The sequence below is a fragment of the Gavialis gangeticus genome, unplaced genomic scaffold (assembly GCF_001723915.1).
Source record: "Gavialis gangeticus isolate Ggan-Ray unplaced genomic scaffold, GavGan_comp1, whole genome shotgun sequence".
Classification (NCBI taxonomy): domain Eukaryota; kingdom Metazoa; phylum Chordata; order Crocodylia; family Gavialidae; genus Gavialis; species Gavialis gangeticus.
In genome coordinates, this window is record NW_017728992.1 from 161,060,706 (window position 1) to 161,076,995 (window position 16,290).

At 40.0% G+C, this 16,290-nt stretch overlaps 1 protein-coding gene across 4 annotated transcripts in view; it reads left to right on the plus strand.

Annotated features, from left to right (window-relative positions):
* The window catches only part of VPS13B (vacuolar protein sorting 13 homolog B), a 1,046,600-nt gene extending 1,031,168 nt beyond the window's left edge, over positions 1–15,432 (plus strand). For all 4 annotated transcript variants that reach the window (XM_019527996.1, XM_019527995.1, XM_019527993.1 and 1 more), the window contains 4 exons: positions 5,102–5,278; positions 7,833–7,935; positions 8,716–8,965; positions 13,077–15,432. In XM_019527996.1, the coding sequence (XP_019383541.1) occupies positions 5,102–5,278; positions 7,833–7,935; positions 8,716–8,965; positions 13,077–13,322 (776 nt within the window). In that variant the 3' untranslated portion in view covers positions 13,323–15,432. The remainder of the gene's footprint in view (positions 1–5,101; positions 5,279–7,832; positions 7,936–8,715; positions 8,966–13,076) is intronic.
* Positions 15,433–16,290: the final 858 nt, after the last annotated feature.

Below are 16,290 nucleotides of genomic sequence, written 5' to 3' on the forward strand. Positions count from 1 at the left end.
TAGGACCTACCAGAGCATTTGTATGTGGAGCGAAGTTCTATAGCACTGCTTTGTTTACCTGCATGTTTTTAAGATGCATGAAAAAATACCTTTCTTGTGAAGTGGAGTGATGGCACTGCATTCTTTCTCCTTCCAAGAAGGAAAAGTGCAAATTGAATCAAAGAGCAAAGATTACAAGACCCATTTAGCCATCATTTCTTTGGCCATATACAGTTGTAGAAATGAGAAGCATAAGACAGACAAACAGGTTCAAACAGTCAAAGCAACATCATGTATGTGGAAGTCCCTGCAAGGCACTGGGGCACATGCAGATGACCATTTCTAGCCATCTTGCATGCATGGATTCACATGTGTGTTGCAGTTGCTGTGTAGGAAAAATGATGCATGTCTAACTTGAAAATCTGGCTCCTGATGGCCCCAATTCAGCAAAGCTGTTAAGCATGTGCTTAAGAGCTTTGCTGAATCAGGGCCAAAATCATGTACTCTTGTCTCTTTTTCAGTGCAAGTTGTTCCCTGTGGTGCATTCTTGAGTGCTTTGTCCTGTCTAGTTTTAAACGACTCAAGTACTGTCAGGGTGTTGTTTGATTTGATCGTTATCTTTGGCTGGCTGTTTTCTTCTTTTCTCATTTTGGGGAGACTGCAGAGGTTTTTGGTAAGGTTTTTTTAATGTCAAAAGAGTTTAAAGCCTGTGAAAGCTGCTTTGCTTCTGCTATGTATTTAAATAAAAAAATATAATAAAACCATAAATTATAGCATTTAAATTAGGAGCTACTGGGGCTGGCAGGGGGGTGGGAAGCAGATCATCTTTTGTATATTGCATGGTATTTACCATATGATCCAAATTTAAATAATAATGTAAAGAGGAGGAGAGAAATACTGGGACTATGGGATCAATTTTCAAATGCTGGCTCAAGTGAAAATACCATGTTGAATCAGCTTTTTTAATGAAATGGAGCATTTCTGAGTAATTGAACAGCTGTCAAATCTTAGAAAAAACATTGTTTTCAGAAAGACTGAAGGGCTGCAGACTCCAGTCAGACTATACATGCTACTAGCAAGAAATCTTGATTGGTCGAATGGATTTTTGTAGGGTGGGTAGAATGCAGCATTGGCATTACAGTAACTGTGTTGTTAGACAATGTAAATATTATCGAGTGGGATTTCCATTGTTGTTGTTGTTACTGTGTTAGCACCAAGAGGACCCCAAATCCTAATCCTAATCCCATGTTTACACACAAGTGGTCTTGTTCATTTCAGTAGTTTAAGATTAAGCCTACACTGTTTGCCATAAGTGGCCACATTCTGACCGCATTTTCAGAAACTAGAAGACTTGTGGTGACAGTCATACAACAGAGTTGTGTTTTTTGTTGTTTTTTTAATGTGTGATGGTATCACTGTTGCCAGATTCTGGTTTAGCAGCAAAACAAGCATATTTCGCATAGTGGAGGATTTTTCCCAGTAATGTATTAGTCCAAATAAGTTTATCACGAATGAACGATGGAAGACACAGTGTTTACATTCTACAGTCACTTGCCTTTGCTCTTCACTTCAAGTACTGAGCACACCTTCCACTGGGCATTGAGGGAGAGGGAGGCAAAGGGCAACAGGGAAGATACAGAAAAGGACAGATACACAAGGAGCAGGAAGGACAAAGGAGTTCATGTCTACAGGGCCTGTAAAAAAGAGCAGGAGGGGGTTGGAGCAAACATTTAATAAGTAGAGGGGAAAGAATGTCCTGAGCTCAGACTGCAGAAGGCTCTCTTCTGATCACATCACTGCTGTCCAGGAACTGTCATGGGGTGGGAAACACCCGCTGGGCCTCTTGCTTCCCTTTCCCCAGCTGCCTGAAGGTAAAAATGGAATATATCTGTTCTCTTGGACTGGCTTCATTTTGGGAGCATCTTTCTGTATCAACTTTGTATGAGAAGGGATAGTTGCATGGAGTCAGGAGCCCCAAAAGCTGGTTTCCCTTGCACAGTTGTGATTACTGAAGGGTATAAAACAAGCCATAGCTGGGTCTCACACCTGTATCATTATCCATTTTGCTACCACTGGCTTCTAGTTGGAAGGTAGTTTCCGATCCTGAGCTTGCTCTGCCATGGAAGCTTCTTTCCATCTTGAACCCTCATATGGATTGGAGCTACATGGGGTCTGCTGTCCCTGAAAGTGAGAGTACCCTACAAAGGGAAGTCTCCCCTTCATAGTTCAAGGGAAAGCAGAGCATCACCCAACCACAAGTACTAAAAGGTTAGTTAAGCCTGTGTTTTGTTGCTGTTTGTTCAGTGGATTGTGGTAGTTCCCACCAAGTGCAAGACATTTTGTAAATATTAGGTTAGTGGTTCTCAAATCAGAGCACCCCTTGGAAAATGCCAGCTCTAAGCTCTTTTTCATTTTCCGACTATGGAAAAAATATGTTATTCTGTTAAAAAAAAAAAAACAACAAACCAACAACAACTCAGAAAGACCACACCAAACCTGAATGTGTTTGACTCATGGACTCCTCTTTGAAATCTCTAGGTTTATCTTGTAAATCATGTGTAGGTACCCACTTACCAGTGCTAATGTTGTGCTGCACCTTTAAGAGGATCTCACAGCATCCCAGGGTGCCATGGCACTCCAGCTGAAAATTCACTGCATTAGATACTATCCTCAGGAGCTCACAGTTCAGGACAAGTAACTAAAAAAAGAGAGGAGAGAGATGAAGCAGGCAGTTCATCTACTTTGCTAGTATTAGTGATTTCTTGTAGGCATCCTGAGTGAACTGAGTTTTGAGGTGCAATTAGAAGAGGGGACAGACAAGTACAAGGCATATGTAAGTGGCAGAGTGGAAGAAAGTGTGGAAGTAGTAAACAATTGGCTAATTAAATTATATATTATTTTGGGCGCTATGTAAATAATTACAACACAGTCATAGCAGTTTCCATTCTGCTGCCTTGTCCTCTGGGCCTGAGTCCAGCAGAGTAGTGCCTGGAGCACATCACAGGTCCTTTGGAGTAGGCTCTTATTTATTATTACCGTATAACTTTGCTCAAGTGTATTGCAGTAAATAATTTACTAGTGCTAGGACTTAGGTGGATTACATTTATTAAGGCAATAACTTCTGTTCTGAGAGCGCCATCATTGTGGATGACCTCCACAGATAGGGTGAAAGAGGTTGCAGGGAAACATAATACTGTAACCTAATAGAGCACAAAGTATTGTTTTTTTTACTTCAAATGCATTACTGTCCTACAAAAGGAAGGGCTGAATGAACAACCCCAATTGTGTAATGGGTGTTGGTTTATTATTTACTTAAGCAGCATGATCAGCTTTTAACTAATAGTGAAATGGAATTGAAATGTAAACCATTCTGGTTCCATGGCATATAATTAAGAAAGTTTTGTACCTGGCCTCATAGTACAATGGTCAGCAGTCTTTTAGTGGCAGGAGTCTGGAATGACCCAGCTCAGCTCTGAGGTAGGCTGGCACTAGGACCTGCCTACTGCTACCACTGCTTCTCCATGCTGCTTGGTTGCCACACAGGCAAAATTTCTCCCCACCTGGGTGTGGTGTGACATGGGCAAAAACCCTCGCTGCTGAATCCTGCCATCACCAGAATACTGCCCAGCAGTCCCCAGCTCCGCAAGTCAGATCCAGCCCGTGGGCTGCATGTCACTAACTCCTGAAAACAAAGTGCAAGAATGTGACAGAAATTAAAGTCTGAGCGAGTGTTCAGAATAGCACACAGGTCTCATACAAAGAGCGCATCCACTGTTGTCTGTAGGAGGAAGGTTTCACATTACATGAATTGGTGACAGGTAGTATTGTAGGGGAAAAAGCAGAGGAAAAAATGTGAATGTTGTTTTCCCCCCCTCAGTTTTCATTTGGAGAAAGCACCCTTTGCACTAGCGCAGCATTAGTTTGATTACTCAAAATCAGCAGTTCCTCCTTTAATCCAGAGACCGTTTCTTAAGGTAATTTTCAAACCAGTTAGTGGGTAACGAAAGTGCATCAGTCTGATAAACATATAGAGCCAACTGACCCTGGTGTTACTCCACTGAAGTCAGTGGAATTATCTGGGGAGCATTTGTCCCCAGCTTCACACTTACAGTACTAGGTATAAAGGGGTAACTTCACTTTGTCCCTGTCCTAACAGATGCATGGGGCTACTAAGATGACTCTTTCCAGGGAATGTCCTAGCCCTTGATCTGTGCAGCAGGCATCACAAACTGAGAGCTGTTTGAGGAGACTGCAAGCTTTCTGTGCATTAATAAGCAAGGCCCTTTAGATCAGGCAGCTCGTTGTCTAATTGATGTCACTTTGTCCAATCATTGTAGTCTTAGCAATTTCCCAATAGCTTATCTGTCAAATTACAATAACTAAAGACATGTCTGTGGTAAGTGGCTTGAGTAAACTCAAGATCAAAGAAATGTATCACCTCACATACCTGTTTACATTTAGGAAGATTTAAGTTGGAGTTCTCTGTTGATACTAAAAGCTGGAGAGGTCATTGTGTCGCTTGTAAAAGTTTGACCCATGCGCATTAAAGTAAAATATGATCGTTTTCACAAAAAAGTAACAAAAAGTCCTGAAGTCTAATTCTACTAATCTTAGCAATATATCAAAAGTTGCATTAGCTTATGAACGTTTCTGGCAGTGGAAGAGGATATAAAAATGATCTATTGAATTCAGGCAGTTTTTATTCTCGTGAAGTCAGTCTCAGGCTTACAAGAAAATCTCATTTCCATAATAGCTAAAGTCTTTTAAAACTAGCAGATATATATTCCAGTCCCAGCATCTCCAGTATGCCAAGACAGAATGAACTAACTTATACCAAATCAGCAGAGGCATTTAGTAAAAAGTAGTTGAAAAATGAAAACATAGTATTCAGTTAAGTGATTTGAAATGTTTAAAGTATAGATACACAAAAAGGAAGTAGAGGCTTAACCTAAACTGAAGTGAAAGTATTGTTTAGACAATTGGTAAATGTATGCTAAATAGCTGTATAAAGGAGGGTGGAGTGCAATGTTTAATCCAAACAAAACTCTAGTCCAAAGTTAAGATTTCCTCTTGTTCTGGGATTTTAATCTTCATTAATTGTTGGTGACTCTTGTTTTTTCAGGTGCAATCGCTGGTATTGTAGATCAGCCAATGCAGAATTTTCAGAAAATATCTGAGGCCCAAGCTTCAGCAGGGCACAAAGCCAAAGGTGTTATCTCTGGTGTAGGAAAAGGAATTATGGGAGTATTTACAAAACCAATTGGAGGAGCAGCTGAACTTGTCTCCCAGACTGGTTATGGTGAGTTTCTGCAATTCTAAGACTTTGGTATTAACTTTCACAAACAGATCTTAGAAATATTCTTTAAAAGCAGTCTGCTTGATCTGTTTATACGAATCAGTAACTGTCTTTCTTGCAGAAAGATTTAAAAATGCTACAGATTTGTTATAAATATTGCCTTTCTCCCTCCTAAATCATCCCATCATGCTGCTTTCTTGTACGGGATTCAGTCCTGTATAGCACCAAGAACACAGAATGCAGTGACTATGAAGTAATTCTTGGAAGCCAGGAGAATTAGTTACAGAAACATATGTGCTGCAAAAAAGTTATTGACAGCAAATGTAAGGAAGCGATAATATATCTAATTAGAGCATTATTTTGAAGGTGCTTGATATGTTACAGCAAGAAGAGAGTTTTGTTATCTTTAAATAAAATATCTGGGAGAAAGAAATTACAACATGTGGTGGGCATATATCTCTTCTAAATTGAAGTGCTTCCTGCTAGGGGATTGATTTCTGATTTTAGACGTATCAGTAACCTTTTAGTTATCAGGCACTGGGCATTCTCCAAATAGAAAAAACACTAGTAGTAGCTAGGGTAATTCCTTTCCCATTTACGTAAATGTGCTTCAGGCCAATAAAATGCATGCAAAATGATTACAAAGTTAACTACATTTGCTAATATCATTTGCTTCTAGGGTCATACATTTTCAGCTCCTGGTGTCAGGGTTAACCAAAAAGGGAAAAAAATAAAATAAAAAGAGCTCCATTGCCATAAGAACAATAAATGTGTCATTGATTAAACTTCAGCTATTTAAAAAAAAAAAGCCTTTCATCTTTTTGGTTCTGTGCCTTTAATCTTGGAGGATAATCTCTTTTTCTTGCCATATTGACTGGAACAGGAGGAATTTCTCTAGAATTAAAGTTTGAAATCAATTGTTTCCATGCTGCCTTTACATATCAAACACCACCCCCCCCTTAAACTAATCTGTGAGACGAGAAGTTAAGTGACAAGCAAACAAGCTAGTATTTTTTTTGTATCCTCTTTGTAAAAAGGGGCTATTGCACAGCTTAGTCCCTTTCTTAATGGCTTTAAAATATTGCAGGCCTGATTTTATTTCACTTGCACTTGTGTGAATCAGCAGTGATTCCTCTGAAAACTGTGCTCCACGGGTATAAAATGCACATCTGTGGGATCCGAATCTGGCCTGCTGTTCCAGGAACAATATTCTTTCTGTTAACTGGAGAATTCCTGTTTCTAGGTTTAAATCCAAAGGAGTCATTATCAAGAAACCCATAACAGCAGAGGGACACTTTTCACTGCAGATATGGTATACAACACATCAAGTTTTCCATGAACATGTGACAAAAAGAGTTAGCCAGGAAAAGACATAAAAACTGTATCAATAATAGATGACAGTGCGTGAGAGAGAAACACACAAGTGTTAGAGAAACTCTCAGCCACAACTGGATTGGAAGTGGGACTGTGCCTCTTGGGAGGGACCAAGGGGTGGGGGACCACACAGAAGTAAACACATGTTCTTTTTTTCTCCATCTGTAAATGACATTCTCACTCGCAGAATGCTGCAAACTTGGGGAAGCCAACTGTTACAACAGGGATGCTGCTTTTAAGTGTTACCATCAGCATGTGTGTTAAAAATTAAAGGGCTTTTAAAAAATACTGATATTTTGTTTAAATTATTAGCCATTTTCTAAAAAAGAAATCTAAGTTACTAACACCTTCTGCCACACTGGCTCTTGCTTTTTTGGAGAATAGATTTTGACTGAATAATTTTTCTGGGTTGTTTACTTTGAGGAAGGGCTCCAAACCTCAATGCTTAACCCGCTTTCTGTCGGTTTTGTAAAGACATTTATTATATCTGTGAAGTTTTTACAAATCACTAGTTCTCTGTGTTGACCATACCTCATTTTAAAAAGTTTACAAGCCATCAGAAAGAACACATGCTGCATCATCTTTAGCCTCTGATATTCTACTTGAAGACCTATTTAACTGCTTCTTGTAGTCTCCATTCTGTGCTGGCACTGGGAAGAATTCACAATAAACCAGAAGCCCCGGGAGATCTCATAAATGTATATGCATCTGTGTTTAACAGCTGGATTAAGGAACTGAACATTTAAATACAGTACCTACGCAAAGTTTTCTTCTGTTTTGTACCAATCATGACGCATACAGGGAAGTATTTTAATATTAAGCAAGAAAATTAACAACAATCTTGATTTTTTTTTTTTTTTATGTGTAGATTGAAATATGTCTGATCCTGTTCTCAAATGATAGATCTCAAGAGCATTATGTTTCTCCTGATAGCGAGTACACAACTAACTTTCAGAACATTTTTGTTTTTGTTTTGTTTCTTGCTAAAGCAAGAGCACTAGGGTTAAGTGCACAGCTATTGCATTGTAATATTTAATGAATTATCTTTACTGCAGCTTCCAAAGATGTGACATCATTTGGTTCTGCACTGCTTTATGGACTGTTCTAAACAGATGACATCACTGCAACATGTAACTGTTTTCCAGAAAACAACTAGTAAAAATCTTAAATTCTCTTACCGCAGGTATTTTGCATGGAGCTGGACTTTCTCAGCTTCCCAAACAACGCTATCATCCAAGTGATCAACACATTGAGCAGGCTCCAAATAGCCACGTCAAATATGTCTGGTAAAATTATTTAGACACTTGCTCATTTTTACATCTACATTGTTTATTAATAGGTTCTGGCGTGTAGTCAAGTTAACAGGCTGCTCTCCTAGGAACATCTGAGTTATAGCAGTTTATTTAGGAATGTTAAACACAAAGGTAGTGCATAGAAACCCAATCTGCAAATGATGGACTGCTGATCTGCTTCCAGCTTTGGAACTCTAGAGCTGATCTTTATTTAACGGCATCCAGTCAATTTTTACTTATTTATCATTGTGCTGAGCCCAAGAAAAATACTGCCCATCTCCAGAAATAGCTGTTAGTGAAGATAGGTTTATTTTCTGCACTAGATTTGTAATGAGTTTCTTAGGGTGGTTTCTCTAGTGGGATGAAAAATCACTTGACCTAGACAAAAATGATTGTGAACATCTCCGAGCCAGTGGCAAATCCAGAAGTGCACTTCCACTGGCACTTTGCAGCTGGGTTGCCAGGGGGTGCACAGTCAATCTCAGGGGGTGCACGTGCACCCCCTACACATTGCCAATGATTATAAGCTGTTCCAAACCCTTCTGGATAGGGCAGGATACAAATCTAAACTGTGATAGTCATAGAAAAATAAGGCTGGAAGGGATCTCCAGAGGTGATCTAGTCCAACCCCCTGCCTAAGGCAGAATCATCCCTATCCAAACCAAATAATAACAATAATTATATTCATTATAACGAGAGTATCTATAAGAATCTGTTCACTAACACTGCCCCATCCCTGAGCCAGTTACTAACACAGACTTATTTTTTAAACAGGAAAATGCTTCAGTCTCTAGGAAGGCCAGAGGTCCACATGGCATTGGATGTAGTCATTGTGAGTGGATCAGGCCAGGAGCATGAAGGATGCTTGCTGCTTACGTCGGAGGTGCTATTTGTGGTCAGTGTCAGTGAAGACACACAACAACAGGCATTTCCTGTGACAGAAATTGAGTGTGTAGAAGACAGTCAACAAGAAAATCTGCTGAAAGTGCAACTCAAACAACAAAGAGTACCTTATGATTCAGAGGTAAATATATTTAATCTTATCACCATTTTAAAGATAAAATTGTATTAGTTGGTTTGTTCAGAGTATCTGTTGATGGCACACCCATCCTTGGGTCAGAAAAATCAAAGATTAGAGACTGACACCAGCACCTGGTATTCTTACTGCCTTCATTGTTAGAGGTGCTATCATCTGGATAAAACATCAAACCCATCTGTTCCTTCTGCCTTGCAGAGCTCTTTTCTAGCTGAAATTTCAACAATTAGCAGAGGGTTTTTCTGGAGAAGTAGGGGAATAAGCTTGGTATCTTAGCAAACATTAGCTGTCTTAGGAAGATGTTCGAATGTCCACAGCCCTCTTGGTGAAGTAATTATTGCTCAGGATGGTATGATTTCTCCATTGCCTGCAAGTTGACAACGAAACTAGTTCATTTATTAACTATTTGTGAATCCAGACATCTTTATTTGATGCTTACCCTAATGGTTCAGCAGTGATAGCACACATTATTAGTTATTGTTCATCCTCACCTGGCAATTTTATTTACAATATGCTTGTTTGGTTGCTTGGATCATGCTGTACTTGATTCTTTCTGTTTTTCCTGAAAGTGTTTGTTTAATTTGCAGTAAATTCTATCAGCCTAACCATTATATTGCTGATATGGGATGCACCAGAGTGAGTGTTCAAAACTGTTTGAAGTCCTTTGTTCCTTTATATAAAGCAATCTGAAGAACAGTGATTCTGAATTAATGACTTATTTACTAATGGAAAAACCTTGTCCTTTTTATATTTTGGGGAGATAATATTTGTTGCATCAAATCACAGCATTCCTTATGTTAGACCCCTGAAAAGGAATCATGTGAAAGTGCTGTCAGAATCAAACATACATCTCTATGTTGTTACTTAATCTAATACCAGAATGCACTAACCAGTTCACAGACAGATACAAAAACTCCTTGCTCCAATAACTCTTAACAGAAGTAGTCTGAAAATCTAGGAAGAAAGGAGGATATTGGGTAAACTGGAAAAGCAGAGACTGGTGAAACTAAATACCATCAGTAAAATCCTGATTCACTTGAGGACAGGATGTGAAATTCCTATTATCTCATTAGTGCCGGAATTGTTACAATGATACATTTTCTGTATGTCAAGTTTTGACAGTTGTAGTCCACACTACAAAGTTTTGTTAGCAGAAGTTGCCTTTTGAATATGTCCTCACACCAATTTGAGATAAGCCATTAAAGCCAAACCTTTTAATTGCCTAAATCAAACCACATCTCAGCTGAAATGCAGCTACCAGCAAAATGCCAGTGTGAACATGACCCAATGACTTGAAATATTGGCAGCTGCATGCCTGGGTTTCCAGCCACAGTACCTCCCCTACACCTTCCATTGACACAACCTCTTGCAGTGGGGATAGGTAGCAAGAGCAACCAGCGGTATGCCTGCAACCACCGTACAGAAGTCATACACCAACAAACGTTCTGACAAAACTTTCTGGTGTAGATGTGGTGTCTCTGCAGTGTTTGGACAGCGGAGCTTGGAATGTATAGGTCTGAGAAGAAGCGGGTTTTTAGAAGCAGTTGAATGTAAGATGGGCAGATAAGCAGAGTAGAATTTTTTACACTAAAGCAGATACTCATAGAAAGACACCAAGGCTTGCTAAAAGTGTCCAACTTACTTGGTCGGGTTCCAAGTTCTTTTCTTAGTCAGTGGTTTCCGTTCTGGAGATGAGATACGCCCACAGTTCTGTGATACTGTTCCCTTATCTGCAGTTTTGCATGTTACTCTACATTGACTGTTGCCTTGTTAGCCATGCCTCCTCTTCAGCCACTTCCAGGCACTTGCTGGTCATGTCCTTTTTTCCAGCTACTAGAAGAGCCACTTGGACATGATGGCATTGAATTAGGCACATGAGACTAACTGGCTTGCAACTGTAGACAGTAGAAAAGTGTTGATGGAAAACTGTGGTGCCCTGAAGACTTGCTCAGCTGAAATACAAGCTTTTTTTCCTGACTGTCACCAGTAGAGCTTTGAGTGTGTAAAGAGTTTGAGAACTAATGATGTGCTAAAGGGTAATAGTGTGTGTTCAGTACCAGCAGTGGGCTGTGCCATAAATGTCTCAGCAACTGATGGTGATATGGACCTATGAAGTTGAGGCAATACACATCAGTTAGCTCCACTGAGGCAGAGAAATACCTTTGGAGTAGGGATTCTGCTGTCAAGGGTATAACGTCTCAATCCAGAATCTGATTTTATCCATCCATGTGTTGAGTCATCTGAGAACGCTAGATAGCTCTGGCCCTCGAGTCTTGTCTAGAGGAGCTCTGGCTAGTCTTCTGTCTAGGACAAGTGACAGCTCATTCAGTACCAGCTTTTGCCTGCAGCATTACTCAAGATGGATGACTGGATGAAGACCAGCTGGGGTAGGACCCTTGGTTTGAAGGAATACCCATAACTAACAATTTGTTTTTACCAACTTATTCATGATCAATAGGCTGTTCCTCTGAGAACTAACATTATGTCTCCTGAGGTCAAAGAGCAGAGAACAGTGTCTTTTATCATCATAATGAGTTCTTCAAAATCTTGCTGTCACCTCTGGTTTTGCCACATGATCCATGGCTCCAAGGTGTACCCCTCGTGCTTGCTGTCTTTACTTTGATATTCCTGTGATGAAGAGTGCTTTCATCTGTTATTGAGCTTCTAGGCTATCCTTGAGGACTGTATAGACATGAAGGATTGATGTGATTTTGATGCGTTTGCTGCCACTGTGTTAATCAAGTTTCTCTGAATAGGAGAGAATTCAGATGAGCAAAGGGTTTGTGTGGAGTGGCCGTTTGCAGTCCAGGGACATAACCAGACATGAGGCCTGGCTGCTGAACTAGATGTAGTGGCCTGGCTGAAAATCTCATCACATTAATTGAGCCGCCCATTATAGAAGCTGGTCTATCTATAAAAAACTATCCCTAAGAACAGTCAGGATTTCTGTCCAGTCAGGACATAGTAGTTCTTGCAAAGAAGGTAGCAGCCACAGAACTGAAGAACTGTGTGGGAGCCCTGATTTTTTCCTCAGATACAGACATGCTCAAAAATAGTCAGTGAAACTTCTCTCTGTTGAAATAACTCATTCCCATCAGTTTTCCAGTCCACGGTGGAATTTCTGATCCCAGTGAGCAAGACAGATGACCCCAAGGTGAGAGCACTTGCACAGAACGTTGGAGACGTAGGTCCAGTCCTTCTCTGAACCACGGCCCAAGGGAGTACCCCGTGTTAAAAAAAAATTGCTAAAGGGAATTGCCACCTGATCATCCAGTCACGGACTTTAGGACTTCTTTCAGCATAGTAATGGGGATGGACTTTGAATCCTACCCACGTGCTTTTCCTTCCACCCTTCCAGGCCAGTTGGTGCTTAAAGTGAAACACAAGTAACTTTTGCCATGGAGCCAGAACTTCTGGCAGTAAGATGGAGAAAGGGGCATGACCAGCACAAGTTCAGTAATGAATTGTTTCTGGAACCAGAAAGAAGGACAGCCTACACATCACAGAACTGTTGAAGACAACTGGGCTGCAGAAAAGATAGAATATCAACAAGAATATTACAGTTCCAGGATAGGAAGTTGAGCCTGATAACAAACTTAAGGTGGTAGTCATAGAATCATAGAAAATTATGGATAGAAGGGACCTCAGGAGGTCATCTAGTCCAACCCCCTGCTCAAAGCTGTACCATCCCCTACTAAATCATTCCAGTCAGGGTTTTGTCGAGCTGAGCCTTAAAAGCCTCCAAGGATGGAGAGTCCACCACCTCTGTAGGTGATGCACCAGTCCAATGCTTTACCACCCTCCTTGTCAGAGAGTTTTTCCTAATATCTAACAAACTTCCCTTGCTGCAACTTGAGACCATTGCTCCTTGTTCTGTCATCTGCCACCACTGAGAACAGTCTCCATCCTCTTTGGGACTGCCCTTCAGGTAGTTGAAGGCTGCTATTAAATCACCACTCGGTCTTCTCTTCTGCAGACTAAATAAGCCCAGTTCCCTCAGTGTCTCCTCATAAATCATAATCATTGCTATGTTTACTAGGTATGAATGGCAAATGCAGATATTGTGCATTCCAATAATTATCTGTCTTATTGATTTCAGGCAGATGGGGTGAGAGAGAGACTCTCTGAACAACAATACAACCGACTTGTGGAGTACGTCACAAAGACATCCTACCATGTTGCTCCAAGCACCTCTTCTGTGCAGATATCACCAGTAGCAGCTGCTGAGCCTCTTCCAAGTACCATTAAGACATATCAATATGTAGTTGATCCAAATTTTGCCCAGGTGTTCATTAGCAAATTCACCATGGTCAAAAATAAAGCTTTGCGGAAGGGATTTAATTAGAAATGACTTGTCAGGAATAATTCTGCATTGCTATTTTAAGAGTAATGCTTTCTATGCAGTAAACTAATATGAACTTTTTTTTAAATTACACATCACATAAAAGATGTTTGAGTTTTGTGGGGTTGTGGGTGGTAAGCAATTTAAAAGCCAACCTAATGACTTTTCTGATCTAACTACACAGAAAGCTTTGGGATAGCTGCTGTATCGCTAGTCAATAAGTTAGTACTGGAAGGAAAGCAAAACAAAGCTGATGCATTAACTAAACATCCTAGCAGACGGATAATTCCAATAAAAGGAATGTAACTTAATGAAACTCCTTTGTCCTTCTGCTAACTGAAAATCAGAGGAAGGACAAGGGAAATCCTATGCACCAAGAACATTTTGCCCCACACAAAAAATGAATAATATCCATACTCCCTATATCATATTTTAGGGTCTGCCAGTTTCTGTTATAAACCAGGTTTAAAACTCAGCTGTAAAAACTTGCTCAAGGCAGAGACTTTTTTCCCCCCGTCCCCGCCAGCGTCTAGGTCCTGAAGCAAAACATTTCCCCCCACTAAATCTGAAAGACCTGATGTGGCTGTTTTAAGTTACTAGTGACAGCTGGGTTTTAGCACCACTCTAACCTTAAAATAGCTTCCTTTATTTGACTGAAATTTTGCAGGACATTAGTCCTTAATGTAAACGAGTGCCTTTGTGTGGTTTGGGGAATAAAATGGGAACTACAATGTGAATTTATTTTTAAAACTGTCTGTATACAGAAACCTTCCATCACCAAGTTTTCCTAGGAATTTCCCATATATATGCCATTGTACATTGTCTGGCAAGATGTAGTTACACAAGAAAGACATGAGCAGTTTTCATTTTGGAACCAGTAACATACTTTTGAAAAGATTTTAGGAGCAGTGTTTATTCTTATTAAAAAGTATACCAAAAATACATGAGTGTGTTGCACCTTTAAACCCAAGTGCTAAACTTCACCCTTACCTCACCTTGGTGGTCCTCACTGTTCCTGGGTTCCCCAATCAGTGCAAATGGTACCTCCCCTCACTTAAGCCATCTGCAATTCATCTCATGCTTGTCGCCCGGAAATTCAGAATCAAGACAGTGAAGTCGTTTATTCAACCAGACCATTCAGCTATATTTGTGCACAGAAATACCCGTTTTTGGGCTGTTGAACACTTGGGAGTTTCTTGGACTGAGTCTCATGGCACATAACTGTGAAAAGAGTATGAAGGTAGAGTTGACTCAAAGCTGCCATTGGTAAAGCCTGGGGGTGGCAGTAGCAACTTTGCTGGATGTAGGTTTCCCTTGGCCTCTAGTACTGCCATTGCATTATCTGTGGCATCAGTCTTAGGTGCTACTTCTAACAAATAGTGCAGACAAAAACATTTCAGACAAAAATATGCTTTTTAAGTTAAGAGTGTCCATTAAGCCATTTTTTAAAATTGGTTTTACATTTTGTATTTGCCAAGTATTGCTCTTACCGAAGAGCAGCTTGATTGCTTTGCAAAGCCAATGGGGCAGCTTTCATTTTCAGTGGTAAAAATGCATCTGATCAGTTTCTTGGGTTATGTGAGCTTCTGCTTTAAACTGTGCCTGTATCTTTTCTCCTCCTGCCTATGTATTTATTGTTTGGGGGTTCCTGAACACAACCAGAGATTGAGGAAAGGTAACAACTGGAATCAGATTATTCATTACCTTTAATATTCAGTAAAAACAAGTTATTTACTGCTGTTAATCTCTGTTGCCTATGCATAACTAGTGTGACCAAATGCAGTAAAATAAGAATGTACTAACTGCAGTGTGTTTTTCCTGAATTCTGCTTTTGGAAGCCATGTTTCCTGTGTATTGATAATACAGACGACAGATTTGAACTGAACTGTCCTTGATGAATGTGAAATGAGTCCGTCCATTCTTAATGTAACATTTCGTGAAGAGATCTAATACCTTGGTCACTGTTTAAGTAACGTTATTTGAAGTGTAAATATAAATTCTTCATTCCTGAATATTTTATGGAAAATAGTTTACTATTGTTAATTTTACAGCCTGATGCATAAATTGTAATATAACAAGATTATATAAAAAGAATAAAGCTATTCCTACAATACTAGTGTCTTCATACTACATAATCACAGTCACTTGGTTACAACTGAAAAAGAACACAGCGCAGAATACAGAATCCCCCAAGTTCAGCCTCCAGGATAGTGGACTTTGCTGTGCCCCAGAAAATGCACAAGACCATGACACACATTTTTAGCTTCATATGTAATATTTTCCAAGGAGAAACTGGCACTCAGCTGATCAGCGCGTGTGCTGAAATGTTTCATCACCCCACAACTAATTAAGTTAAAGCAGCAGCATAGTTACGATGCAGCTCACCTCAGAGAACAAGGGATGAATTCACTAAAAGCTTATAAAACACACCTGTTAAATCCTGAGGCAGCAGGTTGTCTTCTGAAGTTGTTGTATGGTTGCAACTAATAGTGGAGATTACACTGACATGTTCCTGAATTATGCCACTTTTCTGGCATAATCACTTGTTTATATTGCACTCCCATCTATGGTGATACAAGCCAGTGTAGTTATGGCATTTGGCAGAAGGTTTCTCCCCACTCCTTGTCTGAATGCATACATGGAAACATATGTGGAGACTTCACATAAATCAGTCTCTCCTATATATGACCCCGGGTAGGTGAACTGTGAAAAAAAAATAAAAATTGCCCAAGCAGCAAATGACTGTCACTGGCTGAAGCACTGTACTTTAGGGGGGGGTTTTCACCCCTTTTTTGGTCTCATGCTATTGTTTGGCCTGAAGGGCACTCTGCCAGCTTTTTAATTTCTTCCTTGTGCAAGCTTCTGGCCTGTAAACTTTATTCTGGCGTGTTTAAGGAATGATGAATTATTCTGGGAGCATAATGTGGCAGTCAGGACTGACAGGCCACTGTGGTATATCCATCCAGGGTCA